The sequence below is a fragment of the Chelonia mydas genome, chromosome 2 (assembly GCF_015237465.2).
Source record: "Chelonia mydas isolate rCheMyd1 chromosome 2, rCheMyd1.pri.v2, whole genome shotgun sequence".
Taxonomy (NCBI): Eukaryota; Metazoa; Chordata; order Testudines; family Cheloniidae; genus Chelonia; species Chelonia mydas.
In genome coordinates, this window is record NC_057850.1 from 119,388,985 (window position 1) to 119,416,926 (window position 27,942).

The 27,942-nt window shown below is 40.2% G+C and overlaps 1 protein-coding gene across 6 annotated transcripts in view; it reads right to left on the bottom strand.

The window, feature by feature from the left end:
• ZCCHC2 (zinc finger CCHC-type containing 2) overlaps nucleotides 1-27,942 on the bottom strand; it is a 71,934-nt gene that overhangs the window by 33,412 nt on the left and 10,580 nt on the right. For 3 of the 6 annotated variants that reach the window (XR_006288736.1, XM_043540206.1, XM_037893266.2), the window contains exons 2-8: nucleotides 24,231-24,339; nucleotides 16,069-16,145; nucleotides 11,732-11,803; nucleotides 6,850-6,962; nucleotides 4,811-4,905; nucleotides 2,821-2,901; nucleotides 1,943-2,026 (exon numbers count right to left, since the gene is read on the bottom strand). Coding sequence is in view for 5 of the 6 variants with exons in the window: in XM_043540206.1 (XP_043396141.1) it covers nucleotides 1,943-2,026; nucleotides 2,821-2,901; nucleotides 4,811-4,905; nucleotides 6,850-6,962; nucleotides 11,732-11,803; nucleotides 16,069-16,145; nucleotides 24,231-24,339 (631 nt within the window). In the remaining variant the exon portion in view is untranslated. The remainder of the gene's footprint in view (nucleotides 1-1,942; nucleotides 2,027-2,820; nucleotides 2,902-4,810; nucleotides 4,906-6,849; nucleotides 6,963-11,731; nucleotides 11,804-16,068; nucleotides 16,146-24,230; nucleotides 24,340-27,942) is intronic. The other 3 variants (XM_043540207.1, XM_043540208.1, XM_007058812.4) reach the window with 2 other exon arrangements.

Sequence of the window (27,942 nt, forward strand, 5' to 3'; positions counted from 1 at the left end):
CTTTCTCCAACTCCTGGATATCGCCCCAGAAGATTACTAAGGTACTGGTAGGTGATGAACTGCTGAATGAGTAAGTTCCTGCATTGATATAATGCATTTAGAATCTGAGATTAGTTACAATTTAAGCCAACCTTAAAAATAATAGCATGTAGATGTGGAAAAATGTTCATTATTTTTAACCGTAAGTCCTTGGAGCAGTGACTTTGTCTTTTTACCTCTCTGAAGTACTGTATATTTATTATACTGCCAAAAGTAAAATTTCCCCGGGCCAACTGCTGCTGATTTTTGGCTTCTAATTAACATCTTTGACTCCTTTGCTATCATTTCTGGGTTTTTCGATTTTTCTTTTGAAAGTTGCTATCATTTGCCTCAACTCCCTTAAAGATGCAGTTCAGAACAAGATCAAAATAGAGATCCAACTAGAAGACTGAAGGCAGAGTGAGAACTGGACTTATTTGGAAAGTACAAAGTTTAAAAGCATTACCAAAGTTTACTCAAATGGCATTAAGCATGTACTCAAATGCATCTGAAATTTTAAGGTGGAAAAAGTTCTCATTTAAGGACAATATAAAGACAATTTGAACTATTTTCAAATGCATTCCAGAGTTTTCTTACTGTTATGTGTTTTAAGATAAATCAGTGCAATGGGTGGCATTTTCTTTCGAAAACAGATAAAAGCTTTTCTGAATTGCGTATAGTTTTCCAGTGGTAGAAGATATTGTCTCTGCCTTGAAGGGAACAAAATTTGATACAAATCAACCAACCCTAGCATTTACAGTACAGAACTTTAAGAATCCCATTTTGCCAATGCATTGCAACAGAAACACAATGCGAGGATCCACTGGATAATATATCTGCTTAACAGTGACCTGACCAAATAACTTACTGGATATAACTGGTTGGTAAAAGGAAGAGATACTTTGAAAAAGCGCTATTTTGTATTACCGCAGTACTATGGTGAAATAGCTAAAATTAAAGATAGTAACATTTCTACTAAAGGAGCAAGCAACCTATTGTGAGCTCTTATGAAACTGGAGGTTAAACAGGAATGTAGTCTTCTTGTCTCTTTAGCATTCCTACCTGATAGCCCACGCTGCTGCTGTCTTTTTTCACATTTCTTTATTTGAAAAGAGATTCAGAAAAGTTGCATCCAAAAGTACATCACACTCCACCTTGCATATCAGCATAAGAGGATAGGAATGGTAACACTGTGTGCTAACAAAGAGTATGGTTTAACAATCCTTTGCATTGCATGCCCTCCTTTGCCTATCGAAAAGTCAAACTCGCGTACTGCTCAAATGATGCAAAACTGGCTTGGCATTCCTTTCAAAATGAGACTACTTATCCACTGGGCTAGTACATCCCATCAAAACTGTACCTGAGAAGTATGGTATCTGAGAAGTACCAGCTTCCATATCTGGAGTTCATTACCAAGATCAGAAGGATTACAATCACTGTTAGTAACTGGCCACAACGCTACAGAAGTGCAGCTTTGGGATAAAACTAGAGGAATGAAGTATTTCCACAGAGAGGATCTTCATATTTAAGATGTTTTATAAATAAGTGTCAACTAAACAAACTGAAACAACACACTCAACATTAACCTGGTCGTAAAAAACAGGTAGACACATGAGAGAGTCACAAATATCTGTGTCTCCGGGTACTAACAAAAAACCCCACAACTCTTCCTAGCTGCTCAACCCAGCCTCTCCAAACACCTCAAAAAGCAACCACGCCTCCAAAGCCTTCCTAGTCACAAATGTAATGACCATATTAGGTTACTGAAAGCGTGCAGTAACAAAAGTTAAAATTTATATAGCAACTTTCATCCAAAGTCTTCAGCACTTTACAAGAGGCAGCAGTCAGTCAAATACATCATTTCTGTGACTATCAGCCTGGTAAAAATTTTACTCATTAATAGAACCTTTGAATATATGAATACCTTCCTCCTGACTTGAAGCCTCTGAACTGTCCTCCTTGAAGTGTTCTGATGCCTTAGCTGTCTTCAAAGAGGGTTGTAAGTTACCTGCAGAGAATAAGTTTTATGTAGTTTTCTAGGAAGATATTACAGCAACTAACTCAGGGCAAAAAGTTAGCTTCTGCAAGAGATACAGAAAACTAGAAGTTAAAGAAAAAGTGTGTGCGCACGCACACACGCACGTGAAAGATAAATTGGGGGTTTTATACCAACTTAAAGATACCATCTTAATTTTATCTAGTTGAATAGCAGGTGAAGTTATGTGCAAATATCATTAAAACCAAAAAAGCATACTTTACCAGGTGTGCCAATGCAATAAAAGCACTCAGCACATATTATAAATGACTTTAAGAAGTTGTGCTTCCTTGCGGTTCTAACACCTTAAAACTCCAATATGACATCAATATGAACTATACCAAGAACATACTCAAGACAGCAAACCCTTCCAGGGCTGGCCATTTTGAGAGGAGTGAACAAGTGTGCCATTTTAAAACTATGGTGCAGTTTTGACTGTTGGAGATTGTTTGAAGAGGGTTAAACTACTTTAAAATCTCTTTGAAATGGGTTTAAATGCATTTTTGCAAGTTTTGAGTTATTTCTTAATCCTTTCACAATTATAGGTGAAGGTAATGTGACATTAACTATAGTTAAGTCTGCCTAATACTTTCCACTGCAAGACCTCATTTGGAGTTACTTAGAATAGCCAAGCCAGCCACCAAGGCTAAAATTTTCTATACCAGGTATCTGCCTTGAGGTTGCCTTTTTTGCTGTCTGCTTGGGGGTGGGATGGGGGGGAGAATTGGCAAAAAACATTGTTTCCCTATGTTAAAAGAAATTCTAACCGTTTTGTTGAGAAACAAAAGTACTCCCATGCTTTGGAACAGGAAATCTGATAGGTGTTTGCTCTGGAATCATGGATTTTCCTGGACAGGAAAAAAACAATGAAGATTTGGCTGAATTATAAGTGTTTGGAAACTGTTTGCACATGTGGAGTGGAGGCTTATGGGAAGTAGCAACAAAATTTTCCTGAACACTGTCGATACTGAGCAAGCTTTGCCCCCAAAGCACAATCCAGGCTGGGGCTGAGAAGGCCTTTTGCTGCAGTTGCTTCTCCAGTCTGCTGGGAGGGGGTCGCTGTGACACTGGGAACCAGGACTGAGAGCTAGTAGACCATCTCACTGCTGGTGCCCAGGCATTGTGGACGACTGCTCACTGAATGGTTAGCAATTCAATATATTTACCCTCTATGCCTGGCCTTAAGCCTTATTTACTACACACCATTCAAAACTGCCTTGAATGCAAATTTATTAAAATTTCCTCATGGGCTTTATGGTGTTTATCCCTATTACATAGGAGTGCTTCACAAACAGTTTATCTTCAAAACAGCCCTGTGATGCAAGATATTCAGTTACTCAACTGTAGAGTGAGGGTCTAAGGCAGAGATTCAGGCCAAGATTGTCAAACATGTCCACTAATGTTATTATAGCACTTCAGATGTTCAAAGCACAACTCCTATTGACTTCAGTTGCAAATATCAGCACTTCTGCAAGTCAAAGCATGGGTGTCTGAAATAGGGCACCCAGAAAAACAGTCACCAGTAAGTTTTGGTTTATATAATTTTTCCAGCATAACACAGGAACTACGGGGGGCAGGGGGACGGGAAGAGGAGAGAGAGAACGAACACACTTCTTCAGAGTGGCACTCAACTGCTTTAACCACAAGACTAACCTTTTGCTTCCTGCGGTACCCTGCCTCATTGGCAACTTAACTTCAAACTTCCGCAACAACTGAGGCAGTAGTCTAGCGCCCCCCCCAACCACCACCACGCAAACATGGCCCACCCTGTGCAATGAATGCAGCAGGGTGTCCTTTGGAAAAAGGCGCGATGATATACCTGTATCCTAATGCACTTGCACCAGGGGGCAAAGTGAAGGCTGCATGACCAACATATGCTGCATAACAGATTTCCGACCCGGGAAATCTACTGCAGGATACACATTTGTCAGGGTGGGAGCCCAAAAGAGACTCTGGACAAGATCCAACATCTTTTGAAGATCAATTTGCCCCAACATTTACACAGTTGGTGCAAATCCTACTTTAAGCACTAAAGCATCCAGCAGCGAGGCATCTAGCAAAACATGAGGAATAGAGATAAGAAACTGCAGTTGATCTGAAGTCAGCCCAGTTGAATCCATAAATATTTTGTTCGAAGTCTATGAAGGTGTTTGTCATTCACTTTACAGGGCTGATCAACATGATATCAGCCTTGTTACAGAAGGCTTCAGGGAGGGTAGTAAAGATGATTAATGTACAAATTAATAATTCACAATAAGTTACTATTTTTCCCTTGTGCCTTGCAGTCCTTTACTCAATCTCTACAAATATATGGAAAGGTCTGCACAGGCAAAAAGTCTGCACGCTACGCACTAGTTTGCATACTTGCATGGGAGGAAAAAAGATTTCCCTCCCAAAAGGCAGGATCAACCACTGACTGATATGACTCAAAGCAAAGAGTATGATTCAGTTTTGAACACGCCTACAGTGGTCCTCTTGATAGAGGGGAAGCCAGGCCATAAACAGGTGAGATTCTATGGGGTACCCAAAATCAGGAAGCCCCAAATTGCTAAACACACTAAGTGTTGCCAACCTGCTAGAAACTCAAAGAAAGCAAAGAATATTCTACAGCATCTTCACAGTCTCATTCTAGACTTGTATTCTTGAGTAGGGGGCAGTGAATAGTCACTTCTACAATGGATAAAAGTAACTTGGTGGCAGGAAGAAAGTCTTAAAGCTTCTTCGTATTATACAAAAGAATATTTAGAAATTTCTTACTGTGAGTGTGCAAAGATTCTGATGAAATTGACTGGAAGAAGTTGTACACTCTCTGACTCTGCAGAAATACCTGTGACGTATTTGAAAATAGCTGCCTGAAATAAAACAGAGTTTTCAGTTATTTTAAAGACATTGGTTTTTAACATTAAACCATATGTCATTTAAAACCATCCTAATTTAACCATGAAATTTAAAGTTTAGTTTTCATTAACACTTAATTTGGCATAGACAATATAAAACAGTCCATCTTTGTCTTTTGAGCTAGTACAGTATTGTTAGAGTACAGACCTCACAAAGGAGTAGTTAAAAGCAAAACCAATACTTATAAAGAAGTCTCAATGTTAATCTAAAAACATCCATTCATATCGAATTTTTTTTAAATTCCACATTTTTGGCATCAGACTAGCTTGAACTCTTTAACCATCTGAAATAATCTGTAACATTCATAAGCAAGACTTGGGGCTACCGGACCATGGAATGTGCACTCCGGCATCTTAAAATTTTTTGAAACTGAGCACAAGGTGCTACCAAAAATCCAGTCCGTCAATTTATTCTTTTACATGTAGATTTAAATTTGTCTATGGAAATAAATTAGAGTAGTCTGAATATTCTTGGAGGTAAACATGAAAAAGGACTGGATTTTCAAAAGCACTCACTCAGTGTTCATCTAAATCTGCTCCCACTGAGTCAACGATAAAGCCCATGAGCCTTCAAATAGGAGAAGGCTTAGGCTAACGTCATCAAGTACTTTGGAAATCCCAGCCCAAGTTCCAGTTTTTGCTTGCTGAAGAATGTTACCCATTTCCATTTTCCAGAAAACTATGCTTTCCATTGCTGAAAAACTTCAAGTCGTATCACATTTAAAACAACAACAAAAATTTAACTCTGTCCTGCAGTGACACCACGAGGGGAAAAAAAGTCAGTCAGTTTAATCTAACCTGGAATCACAATGCCATAATCATATGGTTAATGCATGGCCTCACAGGACAGTTAACAATGTTTGGGTATCTTAACCACATTTCCATACCATAACATGTTTGGATTTCTTTTAAGTGTAACCTTAACAGAATTTCCTGGCTTTGTAATTCTTTCGTAAATATGCATTACAGCCTCCGTCACCCTATTAGCCCTAAAGATACGTACTCTCCAACCTGAACTCTATTTTAGAGTGTGTGTGTCTTGGAATTTCTATTAAAACCAATTTGGGACTCTCAAATTCTACATATAGCTAGCCTATTGAATTCCATATTCACACGATACTACCCTTATCCATTCTCTTCCAAGCCGTCTTGTTTGTCACTCATTGCCTCTTATCTTACATGAAACTATTAGCCATTTGGGGTACTGTCTTCCTATAGTGTTTGTACAGCTCCGAATACAATGGAGATCTGATCCCTGGATATAACACCACCACATAATGTTACCCCAAGACAAGTATTTTCTTGAGTACAGCAGCTAATTATTAAGAGTATCTTCCTAAGAGTGTCTCAGTTGAATACCTGGCTCTCAAAGACAAACAGTTGCTGTTTCACTTAGCCACTGCCAGTCCATTTTGCCTGTAAATACTCTGCTCCATGAGCACAATTAATTCCCACTAAAGTCAATGGATTAAGTCTGGTAGCCACTAGACATTTTGGTATTTAGTTTCATTCTGCAGCACATATTCACAAAAGACGTAAGAGGGACGGAATAAAGCAGAGAAAATGGGATCAATGGGGAGAGGAAAAAAAGAAAAAAAAAAAAAGACCAAACACTAGTTGAGGGAAGGAAATGCTCATTTGACCTGGAAATGAGGAATCAAATTTTCTTTTCTTCAAAGTTAAGGGGAGGAGGGGAGAGAAAAAGAAAACAGACAAGGAAAAGAAGAGAAACTGGACAGAATAAGATACATGTTTCCACACGTGACTCATTTTATTGTACTTTTCTGAAGAAGTCCAGAGCCTCTAAGGAAGTCTTATCATAGGATGCCATGCTCCTGACAGCTCACTTGCTTAAGTGGTTCTTTTCAAAGAAAATAATTTGTCTGCTCAGCTGGTTACCTTATTATTGGCTCTAGATCTGGGTGCCGCCGTTCTTCCTTCTTCTGGAAACCCTGATTTAGTGCTCGTAAAATGGTCTTGTCAAACGCTTCAGATGACAGTTCCTTTGGAAGCTGGTGAAAAGGTTCCAAATATGAGTTGCGCATTATCATATTCAAAGTCTCGACAACAGTACTCTTTATATATGCAATTATACTCCTTACTTAGCAGCACTGAGCTTGGATTTGCTTTTTAAAACAAATCTCATTGCTCTAGTACTGCGTACCAGGGTTAATAGCAAAACAATGTTAGAGAACTGTGAATACTAAAGTGCCCGAGGCCATTTAAATGTTTCAATTTAGCTGGAGACAAAAATGTTAACATTCTTTACTCTAAAACTTCCAAATGATGTGCTGTAGTATGAAAGCATGAGATGGGATTATAATCATGAAAATTTCTCTAAAAAAATTTATTGATTTTTATTTGAGAAATGCTAGCAGTCCAATCTCAATTTCCAAAATTTAACTGAATAGCAATACTGCACCTTTTAACCTCTAGTGACAATCAGTTATGATCACGATGTTCTATAGTTTACAAAGAAGCAGTTGTCCATCAGCAGCATCCTTCAGCATATTTGAAGAGACTGAAGTCAGAGCGCTAGCTGGGAACTGTATGTTATTCACTGGCCAGGAATTAAGAATTTCTTGCACCGCATGAGGAACTATTGCATTAAATAAGAGGTACCAATATGCGCTACTTCTAGGTAGCAACTTACAAAACTTGACATAGAGTCAGAATTTTCAAATAAAAACCTGCAAATTAACACCCCACCCAAAGAGTAATGAAGGCATAGAAAAAAAAGAAAGTGGCAAATATCAGAAGTTGTGTTTTTTTACTCCCCACTTCATGAAGCGGGCACTGGTCTCATGGACTAGACCACAGCAGCTAGTGGAAGCAGAGGAAACATGAAGACTCATGAAATAGAATATTCCTAAATCAAGTGTGCGTAAAGTGCCTGTCTTCAGCTCTAGGACTAGGTCCTTTCATAAGAGCTTATCTTATATAGGTATTTGGTTTTTAAGATACACAGACAGAGACTTAGTGCTAAATTAGTAGTAATGAGAAAGGAGATTTTGACCACAGAAAATACAAACTTTAAACTCAAATCAAAGTGCTGAAAGTAGGAATGTCTTAGACCAGAATGGAAATCTATGAACTAGGGAAGGCTTGAGGAGATCTACAGCACAAAAATTTTGGTGTGTGTATCCAGAGATGTCATCTTAAATATTTAACAGTTTAAATGGTCAAGACCTGCATTCTTAAAGTGCCTGCTTTGAAACCCATTGTGTAAAAAGTGAATTTGGATGAAAGAGGACTTAGTAAAATTTTCAAAACATACCTAAGTCAATCATCATGAGAGATGTGGGGATGCACAGATTTGAATATACTGAAAGTTCTCATGGAGATTCAGTTAATGGGATCTTTCCAAGAAGAAATGGAAATATTAGAATGATCTTGAACAGTCCTTTGCTTTATAGGGTTTGTTGTAATGAAGGGGACTGAATTAATCTGTCCTACATAGGGTATTTCTATTCCACAGAATAGCCTTGTGGAATAAATAAGATCCCCCTACCCGACATTGTAGAGGTGCATAAATGAGCAAAATGATGAAATTTCCCCATTATGCTTTCTTGGGCCATTAAAGTGAGGGAGTCATGTAGCAGTTTGAGATGGAGATTGCAGATGCAGCCTTGGCTCAGCTTCATTTCCCTTTGGAAGCAGAGCTTCTTTTTCTGCTACCTTGAAGAGCAGAAATCTTGAAAGCGCTCATCTTTGCATGTTGTATGAGCAAAATTCCCTCTTGAACTGCCTAACTGATGGAGTGAACATTTTCTTCTAGACTTCAGGAACTGAACAGACTAGAACCTCTTAAATGAATTTCTCCAGAAACTTTGGAAGTGAGTGTTGAATACTAATAGTCTAGGTAACATAGGAAAGAGCATTAAATCCATGGTCTATTTATTCCAATGTCCTATCTGATAGAAGCCAAACCTAGATGCAAGAAACCTTGCAGCAGGTAGATACGGGACAGACTGTCCTCCTTAAGGTCTCATCGAATACCTACTACTTGGAGAATGACTACCTACCAGACCACATGCTTATCCAGTTATCCCTTTCAGAATTTAACAAACTGTGTTTGTGTTAGCCATACAAATGTTGAATCCCTCTCTGAATTTTGCTAAGTTCTTGGCCTCAGCAACATCCTGTGAGTCTAATTCCTTTAATCAGTTTCACTGAATGTCCAATTATTCTTGCACTATGAGGGTAGAACAGAAGCTCCCTATCTACCTACTCTATAGCATACAGTAGGACCTCAGAGTTATGAACACCTAAGGAATGACGGTTGTTCATAACTGAAATGTTCATAACTGAACAAAACATTATGGTTGTTCTTTCAAACTTTAACATTGACTTAATACAGCTTTGAAACTTTACTATGCAGAAGAAAAAGGCTGCTTTTAACTGCCTTAATTTAAATGAAAAGCACAGAAACAGTTTCCTTATCTTGTCAAATCTTTTTAAAATCTATCCCTTTTTAGTAGTTTACATTTAAACACAGGACTGTACAGTATTTGCTTTTTTTGTCTCTGCTGCCTGATTGCATACTTCCGGTTCCACATGAGGTGTGTGATTGACTGGTCAGTTTGTAACTCTGAGGTTCTACTGTAGGTTTTATATACTTTTATCATATCCCCCTCTTATTTGTCTTTTTACTGTAAGGAAGACTGGGAATCCTTCATACAAGGATTTTTCCATGTCTGTAATCACTCATCCTTCTCTGAACTGCTCTAGGAACTAAATGACTTTCATCAAAAGGGGTATCAAATACAAAAGCAGCAACCTGAGTATGGATATATATGAGAGTTACTTACCCGTAAAACTACACAGTCACACTGTTATTGGGAGATGCACCAATAGAACGATGGAAACCACTAAAAGCAGTGCCCTGTCTTGCCAGACTTTACTCCACATGCTTCGTATCAAAAGGATAGAAGAGGGAGGCAATAAAGGAGATCCGTTCCGCAATTTAGCAGAAAAGCCTCTGAAGTGACTAACATCTTCATCTGCCCTAGAACAGAACCTCTGACATTGGTATTGTGTCTTGTTATAAAGTAACTATCAGACAGATGTATTCCCACCTGAAAAATATCCATTCTGCAACTGACTTTCAGGGACCACACTGGTACCACTGATTCTGGCTGAATTAGTCTGCCAGGATATTGATTCTCCCTATTACGTAGTGTAATATCATTACAGCTATCCTGTGGCTCACTACTCTCAGAGAGCCACTGCCGCCTTGCAGAGTCATCTGGTGTGGATCCCTCCCTATTTGTTAGGCAGTATTTGACCATTATGATGCTGGCCAATCATTTGTATTGCATTGTGCAGCCAGTCTGGATCAGGGTCATGCATACTCCAACTAAATCCATACCTGCTGGATTCTGAATGGCTAAATCTCTAGGCTTAGCTCTGCACCTGGAAGCAGAAATGAACAGGAGTCTGGCTAGGCTTCTTAGCACTTGAGAGGTTACTAGAAAGCTGAGGAAGGTCTCTTAGAACCCTTCAAAGCTCTCATAGATCTAGAAGTCTCCCAAATGAAAAAGTGTATAACATTCAAAAAGTCTGGAATTGTACACTGAGCAAGAAGGGTTTTCCAATATGAACTTAAATCTTATTCCCCTTTTAGGATAGCGAAGCTCCACCAAACACTGATAATTCATATGCACTGGGGTCCATCAAGATGCTCTTTGTATAAAGTTATGTTAACAGAGTAATAGTAACATGAGAAGCTATTTGAGCCAAGCTCTCATTAACACTCTGAATCATTGGGAGAGGTAAAGAAAGATTCTCTATGGTAGGCACAACCCAAGAATAGCCACTGAGGTGAGGAATGGATGCAAGACCACAGTAGCTAGGATGACAGCACTGTTTTAACCCATTTTACAGGACACAATGGACATACAGCACAAATATCCACTAGTTTACGCATATTTTGTGAGCTCCTCAGAGAAGGGGACTGCATTTGTCTCTACAACGCCAAGTAGAAAATTGTAAAAAGTTTGGTATTCTTGGCTTTGCACCAGTAATTAAGTTATTTTCCCAGAATAGTACTAACATGTTTGTTAGCACCCATGTAGTCCATGTAGCCATGTCCAGTGTTAGCTCCACTGGGACCATAAAGAAAGCCAGCCTTACAGTTTTAGGACAGCTCAGTTAGAACCAAAAGGGTACAAAGGTTTGTCTCCCATCTCAAAACTACCATCTCCTGCCAGCCAAGGAATCATATCTGCTAGTCCTGCTTGGGCAAAAGGATAGTCAATATACTTTGGAAAGTAGCAGCTGTGTTAGTCTGTATCCGCAAAAAGGGAGTACTTGTGGCACCTTAGAGACTAACAAATTTGAGCATAAGCTTTCGTGAGCTACAGCTCACTTCATCGTACTTTAAGAATGTAGGTATATGTTTATCATTTAGCTAGTAATAGAGGTATACAAGAAAGAATCTGTGTAAGGGCCTTCGCTCACTGTGACAGTCTGAGGCCCTGTTCTTTGGCCAATGCCTTTGGCTAAGCAGCAGAGACAGCCATAAGCTGGGAAGCGTATGGTCACGTACTTTGGAAAGGAATCTATCACCATACAATGTACATTCCTTTAAACAGAATGTCTAACATGCATCGGTGTTCATTCAATCAGTGCTTTCCTGAAAGCCAAAAGTCTGGCAATATTCTCAAGCTTCTGTCATTAAAGCTCAAGAGACAGAATCATCTACTAGTGCCCTATCCCATGAAATTCTAGTGTGATGTACAGTACTCTGCTTGTACGTTGCTTACACTTGAATACATACTTTTAGTAGGAATTCCTGCAGCTCCTGGTGTGTTTTTGTTACACATGTTACAGAAAGATCAGACCAGGTTACCTGATAGGAAGGGAGAGGAGAAGAGGAGAAAAGTTACATCATGTTACTTACCTTGCATTATACCATTTAATTATGTTTAGTACATCTACAGCACTGTCCATTTAAAGATGGTATACAAATTCCCACTGCAATTAAGTATTAATATCCATTTTGGCAAAATATAGTCTCCTTTTGAAAGCGTGGCCCTTACTAACAACTTTGGATCTCCTCTAAAACAGTGGTTCTCAAGCAGGTGTCCGGGGGCCCCTTGGGGACTGTGAACAGGTTTCAGGGGTCCTCCAAGGAGGGCCAGCATTAGACTTGCTGGGGCCTATGGCAGAAAGCCAAAGCCCCACTGCATTGGGCTGAAGCCCAGGGCCCTGAGCCCCATGACCTGGGGCTGAAGCCAAAGCCTGAGTAACTTAGCTTCACGGGGCCCTGTGGCATGGGGGCCCCAGGCGATTGCCTTTCTTATTACCCCCTAACGCTGCCCTGGCTTTTATATGCAGAAAACCAGTTGCTGTGCCACAGGTGGGCCGTGGAGTTTTTACAGCATGTTGGGGGGGCCTCGGAAAGAAAAAGGTTGAGAACCCCGGGTCTAAAAGACAACTCAGACATTATTTCTGGAGGAACAAGCACCAACAAATCAATCATCTCCAGAGTGTGAGGGAGTGATAGGGGGAAGAGAGGAAATCAAGCGGGACACACAAGATTAGCATACACTTGAAAATTTGGGCCTAAAATCATGCATCTGAGGCTATACAACTAAATTACTAGAAGAAGCAGTATTAGCAGTCAGTAATTACTGGCTCCCAGTACCAGACACAAGCCCAGTAAAACCATACTGTTTCTTTAGAGAAGAGGATTCCAAGTGAGGCATACGAAGTCTAGTTCCACCACTCCTACTTGGGTAAGTCAAAACCTCTGTTCAGTTACTCTGTCAAATGATAGAGTTAGCTCTCTCCTAAAGTTAAGGAGTTTTAATGTTTAAAAAGCCATACAAGAGATGGATGTAGGATGCAATAAGTATTGTAAAAGTTTGCATCAAAAAGTGTTATGAAGTTAGACTCCAAATTCTGGTATTGTTTATACATTGTATCAGTGCTTCTCCATGCTTTGTTGCACTAGCTCCAATATGTGAACAGCAAAATAAAGGCTCCATATAATTACTTTTAAAGTGAAGAGTGAATTCTATTTCCCTCCTCTGCTAAGTGGCTCAGTTTCCTAGCTTCAGACTTAACTTTAGAAGATCCTATATACCAGGAAGTGGAGCTGACAGCTCAAAATAAGAGGGTATTTAGCAGTAGCTGAATGGATCTAACCACCACCATTTTCAGTCGAGATTCTGGGGAGCCTTGTAAGCTGCTATGCTTGTGGAGGATGACCATTTCTATAGCCTCATATTTATTGAAGGGTAGAGAAGAACTTACAAGGCAGATCTCTCAAGTGGTTTGGAGCAAAAAGGATAAGAGTTGAATAGAGGAGATCTAGTTGTTTGGGTTCCTAGATGTGCTGGAGAAGGAGCTATTCTCTACCCTAAGAGTACAAAGCGAGTGGAGCTGGAGAATTCACTTAAATGCTTTCCTGCAAGTCTCTGCTCCTTTCCTACTTCATGTAGGATTTCAAGACTGCTATCATGATAATCTGCAGACTGGCTCTCTGAAACACCTTTGAGTTATTCATGTTTATGTCACTAATGGATTATGTGATGGATGGAGATGGTTGTCTAAAGGGTATGTCTATGCTGCAGATGGGAGCATGCCTCCCAGCCAAGGTGGGCTCACATTAACTTTGCTCAAGCTACTGCGTTAGAAGTAGCAATGAGTGCTGGGGTCAGCAACATGTCTATACACGGACACAAGTCTCCATGGTAATTTTTCAAAAAATTGAATGACTGAATGACATACCCCTCTCTCCCCCACAACATCCGTCACGAAGTACGGTAATTTTGTCAAGTGTCCGTTGTGCAACATGGTGGTGCCGACCCCTGGTGTAGATATTGTGGCACAGGCAGTGGTTTGGGCCAGACTTCTGAGCTCATATCCAGAGGGGTAGGCAGAGTTGGTCTCTGGTGGCTACTCAAGCATAACTGCCTATGCCGCAATGTCCAACCTACTATTTTAGCATGCTAACTCAAGTAGAGAGCACAAGTCTGTCTACTGGGCAGGGAGGCTCGCTCCCAGCTGAAATATAGACATAAACCAAGTTTCTGGTTGTTCTCAAATAGCCACTTTGACACAGTTAAGATTGCTTCAATGACAAAAACCTGTGCATCTGCAGGGTGTTCTACATTTTGTAGACTAAATTCTAAATTAACATGCTCTACAACAGTGGTCTCCAAAGTGGGGTGCGCAAGACAATCAATTGGGGGGCACAGCAGGAGGAGCACCGCCGGAGGGGGGGATAAAAGGGGGAGGTGCGGCCCTGAGTCCTCTGGCCTGTGGAGGAGCACTCTTTGAAGGGGAAAGCACCGCTTCTCTCCAGCTGCTGACTGCGTGGCTGCCCCTGCTCCTCCTGAGTCCTCCAGCCTGTGGTCTCAGGGCCTTATTCCAAAAGGGGCTTTAGAGCTGCAGGCCAGGGCCCCGGGGCCCCCTTAGCCCAGGGCCCTGAAGCCCCTAAAGCCCCTGCATTCCAGGTGGCCCTGCCTGCCGGGGGTGGGAAGCTCCCAGAATCGTGGCCATGGGGGTGGTGCTGCACAGAGCAGTCTCACCTGCACACCCCCCTGCACCAAACAGGAGCTGCCCCAGGTAAGTGCTCTGCACCTCCTGCCTGCCCCAGCCCTGAGACTCTTCCTGCACCCCCACCCTGAGTGCCATCCCACACCCTAACTCCCTCCCAGGCCCTGCATCCTCACCCTGAGTGCCCTCCCACACCCTGTACCCTACCCTGAGTGCCCACTGTATCACAGTGTTAAACCAAGATTTTCAAAAATAATAAAGCATATTCAATCACACTGCTCTCACTAAATTGAGGTTTTTTGTACCGTTAAAAAATTTAAAATATTATTTCTCTCATGCTTTTTTAATTTCTATTTTGTGTGTATGTTTTATAATTTACAGAATACATTAGTACAGTAGTACATGTATATAATTTATACATAAATAAATATACATATATTGGGGGTGTGCGCTCAAAAAATTTACTGATAGACGTGCACGATCAAAAAAGTTTGGAGACCACTGCTCTACAACATTGTGTTTTCGGGGGACAGAAAACCATAAGCGAGTTTTTTTTTAACTTTAGCTCCAAACTTAAAACTTAAAAGTTTTCGCCTGGGAATATTGTTACATTTTCACGTCTACTTGTCAGTGGCCAGTAAGGTTAGATGCCGAAATACCTTGCTTTTATATAGCACTTTATTAGCAGATCTCAAAATGCTTTGCAAAAGATAATCATTATCACATTTTACAGATGGCGAAAAATCAAACCAACCCAGGCCTTCCGAGTCCCAGTCCAGTGCCTTAAGTACTTGGCCACATTACATAGCATTGACTAGGAACAAACAAACTGTAAGTTGTCCTCATTTAGTCAAAGTAGGACCAGTTTGCAGAATTCATGGATACATAGCACTAATAGTCTAACTTAATGCACTTCAGTATAGAAAGCTTTTCTGAACTAGTAGCAAAGCACTATTCACTTACGTAATCAAGCCCCAACCCCTGGTAACCATTAGATCATTGTCTCTGGATATTCTCATGCTTGTGGGATGCACCACATAGACCTTCCAGAAAGCAGTGCTGGTCAGGGCCACCCTTTTGTAGTGCCAAACATTCAGAATATAGTTATAAAAGGGCCACATGGCCTTGACTGCCTTTCTGACTTCTGTACTACTGGCAGCTGCAGACACAAAAACCTCAGGACACCTATTTGGTATTTTTACTAAGTAATTAAACAGTTTTAGTATTAAATATATTTCTAGTACTGTTTTAGAATTTTCACAAGCATGCAGCTCTCCAGGTCTGGGTTAGACCCAAAAAGGCCAAGATTTTCAGGCATATTATTACTCTGGAGTGACATACACACACGTTTAGAAGAGGCCTAACTGATGCTCAGTATGTTGTGTCTTCACACCTCAGACCTGGAAGTACAGGAAGCATTTGCACCATATCTTAATGAATGAGGCAGAGAACATGCGTCTTAGAATAGGCAGACATCACTTTAAAAGAACTAGTGGGGAGAGAAATCTCACTAACACTAGTAATTTAAAAACATTTTTTATATCCCTAAGCTGTGTTAACTTCATATTAAAAAGATGTACTTTTAAAAGCCAGCTGTTATTTGCTTACTTTGAAGGTATACTCCAAATGTTTGTCAGCCCTTTTTCTTGATACTCCTTTCAGTGTTATCTTCTCAATGTGAACAGCTGAAAGAAAAAACAGCAATTTATTGTACTAGGTACAGGTCTAGTTTGAAAATTCATTCATCTGTTATGACAGCATCACCATGTTAGAGAATCATGCACCCTCACTGTCAGTTACTCTTTTTCTGGGGAAAATAGGAGCAGAAAACCACAGCCCTGGTGCTCAAGGAAATAAGTTTCTCTGGTCTGAAAACCACTCTTCAAAACCAGATTCTCAGTACTGACTGCCACCATTGTGTGTATTTCTGTCCAGATGTATTACACAATATTAGAGATATGGGCATGAAGCCTTACACAGCCAATAACAGACCCAGTAATTACTGTCAGTGAAGAGAAAACCTTAAAATAAACATGTGTTTATAGCAAAAGGTTTCAGTGCAGCCAACTGAAAACAGTCAACTCCTGTGCACTGCAGTCCCATTTTGCAGAACTTAAGAAATAGGGCCCACTTCACAAAAGGCCAGAGTCTGTAATTGAAAGTGACAAGTGAGGTAAAATGTAGAATACTGATAGAAGTATGACAGCATGACCAAGTCAGTGATCAGAAAAAAGGGGGGGGGGGGTAAGAAAGGATGGGGAGACTACAGCAAGAGAGAAGTACTATATTCAGATTGCAGGTTTTGAACTTGTTTATATGCAGAATGAATTACTGAAAAAGAGCTCAAGAGACTGAGACTAATAGTCCCAGCACCCAGACCATTCAGACAGATCCAGTAACAGGCCAGGGCAGTTTCACTGCATTGCACTGGAGAAGGTGGGCTACAGGCTCTATACACCCTCTGAACCCTCCACATAGTCTCCCATACCTGGAAAAAAGGGAGCACCCCTTGCTGATACTTGTTAAGGAGATGTGGTGTTGTAATCTTCAAATATTACTTAAAGCTTGAATTAGTGTTTTTCAGGATGCAACTTGTAAGAAAAATCCTATATGAAAGTTGTTATGAAGTTGAAAGGCTCCTCTTATCTTGTTTCCTCTAAGGCCTGGTCTAGGCTACAATTAGGTTGATCGATGTAAGGCAGTTTACATCAACCTAATTATGTCAGCATACACACTACAGCCTCATCCCATCGATGTAAGTGTCCTACTACACCAACATTGCTAACGCCGGTGTAGTTAGGGCGACAGTGTGTGTGTAGACACTGCGTTATCCAACAGCTGATGTAAGTGTCTTGTCAATTTCACATCTCTATGCTGGGAGGTGAGAAGCCCAGGCAGCAACTGGGCTCCCAGCATGAAGCTGTGCAGAGCTGAGAGCCCTGGCTCTCAGGCTCCCACACTGCCCACCTCTTCAGTTGGTGGAAGCGCTTCTAGTGAGGATGCACACCACTGACAAAAAAGGGAGGATAGTGGAGACATCAGCCACTGCAGTAATTACTGCCATGGCTGTAAGTTGACATAATATAAGTGATTTAGGGCTGTAGTGTGACATGCCCCAAGATTGTATCAAGATAAAGAATTTATTTCCTTACAACCATGGGCTGATCTTGACAGACCTCATCTGTTAAGTAAGGTCACAACATTAGCATTTGTATCAGCGACCCTGAAGAAGGAAAGACATGGATCTTTTGTACATCATGCAAAAGCAATTGTCTGCAGGAGATTCTCTCCTTATCATTCTGCTCACCCCCCCCCCCCTTTTTTTTTTTTTTTAAATAGCAAGGTTGTTTTTTCATCACTGAAAAATTAAGATTGAAATAGTTAAAATGTCAGGTAATTCAGAGATAAGGAATCTTAATTAACCTCCTTGCATATATTGATTAGAACAGAGTTATTCATTCTTGCCAAATCAGCTGCAATATCATCACCTTACACAACTTGTACAGCTTCTGCTCATACTTACATTTAAATTTAAAAGTTTCAGTAGGTTAGACATCCATTTGTAAATGCCAGTTCTAGACTGAAACAGCCAAATTAGTAACTGAATCTTGGATAAACTGAAACAAGCAACCACACAAACCTGAAATCCTATAATCCCACAACTCCTGAAATACTTAGTTTCCAAACCATAAACAGAGTATCCTTTATAGCTAGGAATTTTAAATGTCACTTCCCAGATTTTTTTTTTTTTTTTTAAATTGTGAGTAACTTGTTTTCAAAGTAATGAGAGGAAAAAAATGACCTACCCACCAATAGACATTTAAGTTACCCCAAAAATTAAACAAAAACCTTTGTTTCGGAAGTTAAGACTGCTACACCTGTCACTTTAACCTCAAGAATTTAAGGATAACCGAACAGTTAACCTTGCAAAATCTTCAACTGCCTATGTTAACAAATACATTGGTTTTTAATTATAAAGAAACATGCACTGCATAACACCTTGAGCCTGGGCCATGGGAGGTTCCATAAGCGGTATTGTTAAATGGGAAATACCAGTTAACATTTGTGTATAAACATAAAAATTCTTGGTTCATACTTACAGTCATTTGATAATGATGTACATGTAGTTAAATCAAACTTATGGTGAAATGTCATAATAGGGAAAGTGTATGCTGACTAGTATTTGAGGCTGACCCTAACTATGTGTGTGCACATTTATGATCATATTAATCTTGAAAATGAAACTTTTATTTTAGGCTATTTAAGACTTGTGTTATAAATATTTATAATATTTGAGGAATAACTATTATGCATTTATTATGTAGACAAAGATATGCAATCTCCTTTACTATTCATTTTCTTGGTTTTCAATGCTCTAGATTTTGTAAGTGCTCTAATTGATATTGTAGTTACCTCTCAGCAGCCTCTAAGTGTTTCTGAAATAAAGACTTAGTTTTGTGATTGCCTATGTTGCTTTTTTATTTATGTTTTTAAACAGACTTCTTCCAGAGTCAGTGTTTTTAAGAGCTTAAGTGAGTGGATGGATTGGTCGTCTGTTCAAATTAAGTAACACTGGCTAAGATAATAATGGCTCATACATAGCTCTGACTCATTCTGTTCACAATACATATTCATGCTGAATGTCAACTTTAGTATGTATGTGTGCATACTACAGCTTACCATCATTCTGAACACTGTTTTAGCACTTAGCTACAATCAAATTATGTACCAGAACCAAGTCTGGAAGCTAAATCTCTTGTTTTGAGTTATACATATAGGAACACTTTTTTTTTTTTTTTTTTTTACACACACAGCTGGCTTGAATACAGAGTTTTGAAGTCATCTATATGAGAAGAACTGGGGTTTACTGGATAAGATATAGGATTGCCACAAGTTTCCAAGTAACTTTTTGCAAGTTACCTGAACTCTATTCAGCAATTCCACCTGGAAGATGCACTACATTGGCACAGAATTCATATCATCTGCAGATTTCTTTGCTTCCCCACAGAAAAATGACTTCTGAGGGGAAGCAAAAGGGAAGCGCAAGAGTAGTCACTTGCTCTTCCCTGGCAGCCCAGAGCAGCTGGTGGAGACGTAAATCAACGTGGGGGGTGGGGAAGTGGGAGAGAGCTGGGCATTTGTGGGAAGACATCAATCAATGCTGGGGGTGGAACTGGGCAGGCATGCAACTCAGTGAACAATAGAGACTCTGTGCTTCTGGCTCACTATTGCAGCGCGCCTGGCATGGAGGGGCAGGGCTTTGAGGTGTTTGGAGGTAGGTGTGAGGCAGGCTCTGTCCTCTCAGGCAGAGTATAACATAGCAGGCTGCCTACTTAGTTGGTCCCACTGTTAGCCAATCGTTCTCATTTTTAGTGAGTTCCCCCAGGAGCATAAACCATGTGTAAAAGTTTTAAGGCTCCTTTACATTGCCAGAGAGGTGTAAAGGAGCCTTATTGTAAAAGACAGTATGACCATATAAATGCTTATGGTGCTTCAGTGATTAGAACGGGTCTAATTTTTTGGACCTAAAAATTTTCCTATCAAAATGTGCTCTATGAACTGTCTACTACTAACCTTTCTGGAAATGGTCGATAGCCAATATAAATTGTGAGTTTGATTCCCCAGGCCTCACTTGCTCTCCAGTTGCCTAGGATATAATACTGAGCATATGGCTGCATACATTTGTTGACTAAGAAACTAGAAATAAAGGGTCAAACCTAGCTACATTACTATTAGACAAATGGTGTTTGGATATTTCCTCCAATGCCTCACAATCCCATTCTCCATCCACTGTACTGTAGTTTAAATAAATTACCAAAATAATTAAAACCAGAGTGATTACATTGTGTTGACAAATAAAATATGGAGAATTTTAAAATATTGTGCACAGAACGTTTAGTTTGTGTTACAGAATTACCCCCGGAGTATCTATATACATACTCCCTAAGCAAAGAGGGTGTTATTAATGAGGAATGCAACTGAGTGGCACTTGACTACAATCATTGAAAATTAGACAAACTATTACTCATTTTCTTCAGTATTTCACTACTACACTTTTAAAACTCCAAACTGAAGTGAAGCACTTCTAGACTGGTACATAGTAAAGAAAAGCAGAAGACTCGTTCTCATTTAAGTATTTTGTTAAGATAAAAACATTCCAAAAAAACCCTCATGTAAGCTCCACACCTGATTATAACATTGAGCAGGAGGAGAAAACCAAGAGAGGATACAGCAATGGAGAAAGAAACAGCAATGGGTAGGAGAATCGACATTAAGAGGAAAGATACCTGACTCTTCATGCCAATGCCAGTAAAGTTAAGCAATACTGGCAGTAGAATGACCATACCCAGTTGGGTGAGGAATCTGGGCGAAGTCAAAACAGAAACAAGTATGATGTTTGTACACCAACACAAGGAGCCTAGAGAGCAAAACAGAGGAACTAGAACTACTGGTGCAGGAAGTGAAATCAAGTATCATAAGGATAAGAAACATGGTGGAATGGTAGTCATGACTAGAGTACAAGTATTGAAGAGTATGTGCTGTTCAGGAAAGATAGATATAAAGGCAAAGGTGAAGGAGTAGCATTGTATATTAATGATGAGGTAGACTGTAAAGAAATTAGAAAATGATGGAATGGATAAGACAGTCTGTTTGGGTCAAAATCACTTTGGGGAAGAAAGCTACCAAAGCTTCCACAAGGATAGTACTTGGATATGAAACAGACTCCTAGGATCCGATTTGTATGTAGAGACCTCTAACATTTTTAATGAAATAAACAGTACTGAGAATTGTGTGATTATGGAAGATTAACTTCCCAGATATAGATCGGAGGGCAAGTGCTACTAATAATAGTAGGGCCCAGATTTTCCTGGATGTGATAGTTGACAGATTTTTTTCAAATAGTTTCTGAACCAACAACGGGGAAATACCATTTTAGATTGGTATTGGTGAGTAATGAGGACCTCACAGAAGAGCCGATTGTAGGGAACAACATTGGTTCAAGTGACCATGAGCTGATTCAGTTTAAAACAAATGGAAAGAAACAAAAATGATGAGCAACTAGGGTCCTTGAGTTAAAAAAGGAAAACTTAAAAGGAATTAGTTAGTGAAGTTGACTGGACTAAAGGCCAAGCAGCGTTGGACCTTGCAAAGGAAATTAAAAACAGTAAAAGGTTCTATAGCCATATATAAGAAGAAAACAATCAAAGAAGAAGTGGGACCACTAAGCACCGAGGATGGGGTAGAAATTAAAAATCTAGGAATGGCCCAACATCAAAACCAAATACTTTGCCTCAGTTTTTAATAAGGCTAATGAAGAGCTTAGGGATAGTGGCGGAGTGGCTACTGAACAAGGATATGGAAGTAGAAATTACCACATCTTAGGTGGAAGTCCAACTCAAACAACTTAATGGGACTGGGAGGGTGCGGGGAGGGGGGGAAGAGAAGGCGCACAGATAATCTCCATCCAAGAATATTAAAGGAATTGGCACATGAAATTGCAAGACCAATAGGAAGGGTTTTTAATAAATGTGTAAACAGTGGGGGAGGGTGTCATACCCCATGACTGGAGAACTGTTAATATAGTTCCCATTTTTAAGAAGGGGGGGAGAGGAGAGTGATCCGGAATACTACAGAACTGTTAGTTTGACCTTAGTTATATGCAAGGTCTTGAAACAAATTTTGAAAGAGAAAGTAAAAGGGCTGTCAAACTATTAAAAAATTGCCATTAATCACGAGATTAAAAATAGTCATGATTAATAGCAGATTTAATCGCACTGTTAAACAGAATACCATTTATTTAAATTTTTGGATGTTTTCTACATTTTCAGATATATTTAAATTACAACAGAATACAAAGTAAACATAACTGCACTCCTACATAAAACAATGTAAAACTTCTTATTTACCTTGCAATGGCAGCTACAGAAGTGCCATGCGAATGCCTGTTCTCACTTTCAGGTGACATTGTAAACAAGAAGCAGGCAGAATTATCTCCCATAAATGTAAACAAACTTGTTTATCTTAGCTGAACAAGTAGGAGACTGAGTGGATTTGTAGGCTCTAAAAAGTTTTACAGTTTTGTTTGAGTGCAGTTATGTAACCACAAACAAAAAAATAATATCTACATTTGTAAGTTATACAAAGCACTAGTGAGACCTGGTCTGGAATACTCTGTGCAATTCTGGCCTCCCATGTTTAAGGAAAAATGAATTCAAACTGGAACAGATGCAGAAAAGGGCCACAAGGATGATCGAAAGAATGGAAAACCTACCTTACGAGAGAAGACTCAAAGAGCTTGACTTATTAGCCAAACTAAAAGACAACTATGAGGAGACAGGATTGCTCTCTAGAAATACAGAGAGAGAGAGAGAGAGAGAGAGTGTTTAGATGAAGGTTTCTTACCGTCAGAGGAGTGAAGTTCTGGAACAGGCTTCCAAAGGGAGCAGTGTGGGAAAAAAAACTTAAGTGGCTTCAAGACTGAGCTTGATAAGTTTACGGAGGGGATGGTATGATGGGACCATCTACAATGACATGTATCTGATCTGCAACTTCTAGCAGCAGATATCCCCAACAGCCAGCGATGGGACACTAGACGATAAGGGTCTGAGTTACTACACAGAATTATTTCCTAGGTGTCTCTCTGATGGGTCCTGCCCACAGGCTCAGCGTCTGATTGACTGCCATATTTGGGGTCAGGAAAGAATTTTTCCCATGTCAGATTGGCAGAAACCCTGGGGCTTTTCCACCTTCCTCTGCAGCACGGGGCATGGATCACTCGCAGGTTTAAACTAGCATAACTGGTGGATTCTCTAATTTTAAGTCTTTAAATCATTATTTGAGGACTTTGGTAACTCAGCCAGAGATTATGGGTCTACTACAGGAGTGGGTGGGTGAGGTTACATGGCCTGCAACGTGTAGGAGGCAAGACTAGATCAGGGGTGGCCAAACTTACTGATCCTCTGAGCTGCATGCAATAATCTTTAGAAGTTCGAGAGCCGGGGTCACCTATTCAGGGCTTCTGCCTAGCAGCAGGGTATTGGGGCTTGGGGCTTCAGTCCCATGTGAGGTGCCTGCCAGTGCTCATAGCTTCAGAAAAAGAGTGGGGCTGAAGGCCTAAGCCCTAGTAGGTTCCTCCCTGCAGGTGACCCCCACTCCCCACTGGGCAAAAGCCCCTAGACCCACCACTCCACCACAGGGCAGAAGCCCCGAGCTCCACCCCAGTCTGGTAGGTGGAGAATGGCAAGGGGGGCCGGAGAGGTGAGGCATGAACCACAGTTTGGCCACCGCGTACTAGATGATAGTGATGATCCCTTCTGACCTTAAAGTGTATGAGTCTTAGGTAAGAAGAGTGAATCAAGCAAGCAACACCATAGTCACAACTTTACAATATCGACAGCTTAATTCACAAATGTTTTGCATCACTATAGCAACCAATACTGTGGATAAAGTCAGTTCCTGTTAAGTTTATATTCCTCCTCCCAATAAACCATCTCTGCTTCAGGGGTAAGCCTCTTTCTTGACCCACCTGCAATTAATCTCTATCCATTCTGATATTAGCAGTAGGAAACTAACTACAATCATACAATCCTGTCATTCTGCTCATACCAGATGGGAGAGTGCTGTGTAAGGTGATCCAGAAGCAGCTGCACTTAGGGACCAGTCAATTCCTCATTTGAGTGAAGAGTAAGACATAGGAGTCCCATAACACCAGGTTAAATTTAACATGCAAAGAATATAAAAAACTTCTAAACAGAATTTTATTTACATACCTTCCCGCTGAGGTCTATGAGAGGCCATCGAAAGTCCATCATGAGGTGGTGTGGTGTGATCCAAACTATTCTCATTACTTGGCATGCAGTCATTATGGGAAAAGTCATTCTATATGGGGGAAGAAAAATAGAGGGGAAGTTCCTTCAAGCAATCTATATTCTCAAAACCTGAATTTATGCAGGCCAAATTTTGTCAATCTGAGAGTCTGCTGTTAACAGAAAAACGCAACCAAATAAGCAAGCAATTTATTTTTTCCTACAGGTGCACAGTACACGCTATTGACAAAGAATAAGATTTTAAGAAGTGACTAGTGACAGCGTACAACAATTTTGGAGGTGCTTAACACAACACATTTTCAAAAGGACTTTTATTTAAATAAAGTGCTGTCCACCTAGCCTCTGAAAATCAGATTCCTTTAAGATGTCTCAAGTTGGGCACTCAAGATCACTAGCCTTTCTTAGAAAACTTTGGAAAATGTAATAATTACCATAAGTGATAAGTGTGCTGCTATGGTTAATGCTAATCTAAGTAATTTGTTCACTTAATTCTGAACATGCTCTCATATACAATAAACCCCTCACGTACTACTTTGCTATGATTTTGCTACTAAAATATGTATACAGCTTAGTTGCCCAAGTCATCCTAAAACTAGGAGATAAAACACCTGTATGCCTCCAGTAACACAGTAACTAAGGCAAGTGAACTGAACAAAGGGACTATCAAATGTCAAGTATGGCATCTGGAAAGACTGGGCAGTGAGTCTGAGATTGGCCATTTCACTCAAGTTTGAGCATCTGTTGTAATGCACATCACAAGTCAATATATACATGTTTTGTCTTTTCAATTTGTTCTTGGATAAAAGAAGCTTACTGGAATAGAAATACTTCAGAAAAGCTCTGGAAGGGTCATTCTCACATGAATATTTTTTTTTATATAAAGTGTTCTTAACTGTACTAACATTGTTGTGCTCCTGGTAAAAGAAATATGTTGACCACTATCAGGGTAAGCTTTTTACAAAATCCTGAGATAGCTCTCTTATATTTTGAGATATTGGAATTGAGGTACCTGGGAATTCAATTCCAAAATACATTTTAAGGGAACCAAAGACGCATTGTGTTGAAGCCCAACATGCTGAACTGATATTAATATTCAGAGTTGCACTCCAATTGCCATTCACACAGGAAAGTCAGAAAAGTGATCGATCAGCTGTAAGTACCTTTGAAATGCTGATTTACGGTTGTCAAAATAAAGACCTCCTAAAGGTGTGTTACCACCACTTCAGAAAAGCAGAGAGCAAAAGAGTCAAGTTCAAATACTGAGATTTCAATGTACTACAGGCCAGGGAAAATAGGTGTGCAGAATCGTATGAAATGCTTCCTTCAGCCTTCACCTTTGGTCAGAGGCAGACAATGAAATCTCCCACTACAAATGTTAGTTTTATATGCATTATGTATACAAAGAGCAACATGTTCACCCCCTGCCATGGCCTCTTTATGCATGCAGAAAGGACCACAGTGGTATAAAGGAGTATTAAAAACACCAGATTCATCCAGAAGAGGATTTGCCCAAGACACAAAGTGGTCTGGTAAGGACGCATTCACACATTGTAACAGGGGGCATGTCAGGGGTACAGCAAAAGCAAGGTTCCATGCAGTGCTACAGACAGGGACAAGCTGCTGTAACTTAGATAGGCCCCCCATGGCTGTCAGTAATGTCAAGGGCTGTTAAGCAGTCCAGAATCAGAACAGCGCAAAGGTGGGTTAAAGCCACAAAAGGCATCCCTGATCCTGTCTTGCACAGAATCTAAGAGGCACAGAAACTCAGTGTTTATTTAAACCAATGCATCATTGTTGCATTTGGACCGTTTTGGGTGAGCTTCATCAGGCTCTGAGGAACCTCTGTTTTCAAACTTATGACCTCCCTATTAATAGGAAAAAAAACTGTCTTCTGAACATTAAAATGCTTTGCACAGATGCTTAATCATTCAGCTGCAATCCTTATCCCACTCCTCTGATAAACACCCATAATTTCAGCCTGCTGAGGTTTATAATAAATTGTGAACACAATAGGAGTATTTGAACTAATTGACATTTTAACAGCTTTACTATTTGCAATTTTTCTACAATTAGAAATAAAAATATTTTGGATAGATAGAGGCATTTTGAGACAGACCTCTTCCCTACTCCAGTAAAACGGAGGTGGTTTGCCAAATATGCCATGACATTATTGGATACAATGGACAGCCATACATAACACCAGATCTAACTTTTGATGGAGGTCAAGCTACTTCAACTAAAAGCAGAAAGAGGTAATGTGCTAGAATTTGAATTCCTGGTCTCACACTATTCTATCAGATCAGAGAACTGTTAGCTTCCAGCTACTAAACTATCAAGTTTTTGTTCACTTTATGGAAGCCCACAAAAGCAAGTTATACTATGGATAGGGCCCTACCAAATTCACAGTCATTTTGATCAATTTCACAGCCAGAGGGTTTTTAAATTAGTCAATTTCACGTTTTGAGCAGTTTATATCTGAAATTTCAGTGTTGTAACCATGGGGGTTCCAACCCAAAAGGTACCTGGAAGTTGGTCTGATCTCCTCCCACCCAACCCCCCTGCTGCCATGTCCTGTCCCTCCCCACCCTAGCAGGGACTCACAACTAAGAGCTCCCTGGCTGGGGCTCTCCCAGGAGCAGGGGGAATATCCGACTCACCTCCACAAGTCTCCTGCATCTACAGGAATCTCCGAGGCTGGAGCTTCCTGCAGCAGAGGGGAGGCAGGCACTCCAAGGTGGGTCTGATCTCCCCCTGAAAGCTAGAGCAGCTGTGCAGGGGAAGGACAAGTCCTCTCCCTCCCCGTCCCAGACTTACAGCTAGGAGCCCCCTCACTGGAGCGCTCCCAGCAGCAATGAGGAAATCAGATTTCATGGGGAAGAGCTTATTTCACAGTCCTTCACAGCTGTGAAATTGGTAGGGCCAGAACTATGGATGAAGTTGAGCAAGCTATTTGAACTGACAATTTTTAGCATGCATTTTGGCAGAAGTGAAAATGGCTTCCTGCTGTCATCCAACTAAAGACCTGGACCCAACTTTCAAAAGATCAATGCAGCTGCCAGAAAATTACTAACTAGGTCCTGTTTAAGCTGTAGCCAAATGCCTTGCCAGATACAAAAAGTAGATACAAAAGTTAGCTCGACCGCATGCAGCAGAATGACTCTATATTAACATTTTGGAAGAGCTGCCTAATTTGTTGTTTCCTATAATAAAATAGTCTGTTACTTTAAAACCATGAGCTTGAGTGAAAAAAAGCTATAGCACCATTCATTTTAGAAAGCTGGACTTTCTGCATTCAACAGCATTTTCTAAAATTGACCTAAAAAACCCAACAGAGCAGGAACTGGCTTTCTGCTTACATGTTAGACCCAAGATAGTCACATACTACAATTTGTGACAAAATATACTACAACATATTCCCTTAATACAGTCTATCCTGAGGCATACTTAAGATCTAAATCTGACAGTTAGCTCTCTTCCTCTTAAAGTACAGCTATTTGAAGAATTAGCTTGTATTGTTTTGATTTTTTAATGCTTTAACATCTCTTTAATAGAAAAGAAATGTGGAGCAAGAAGCTTGTTTAAAAAACAATTTCTCAATTCACCTCAGCATAGGAAAGAGCATGGGATTTAAGGATTGAGGAAAGGTGACACAGGA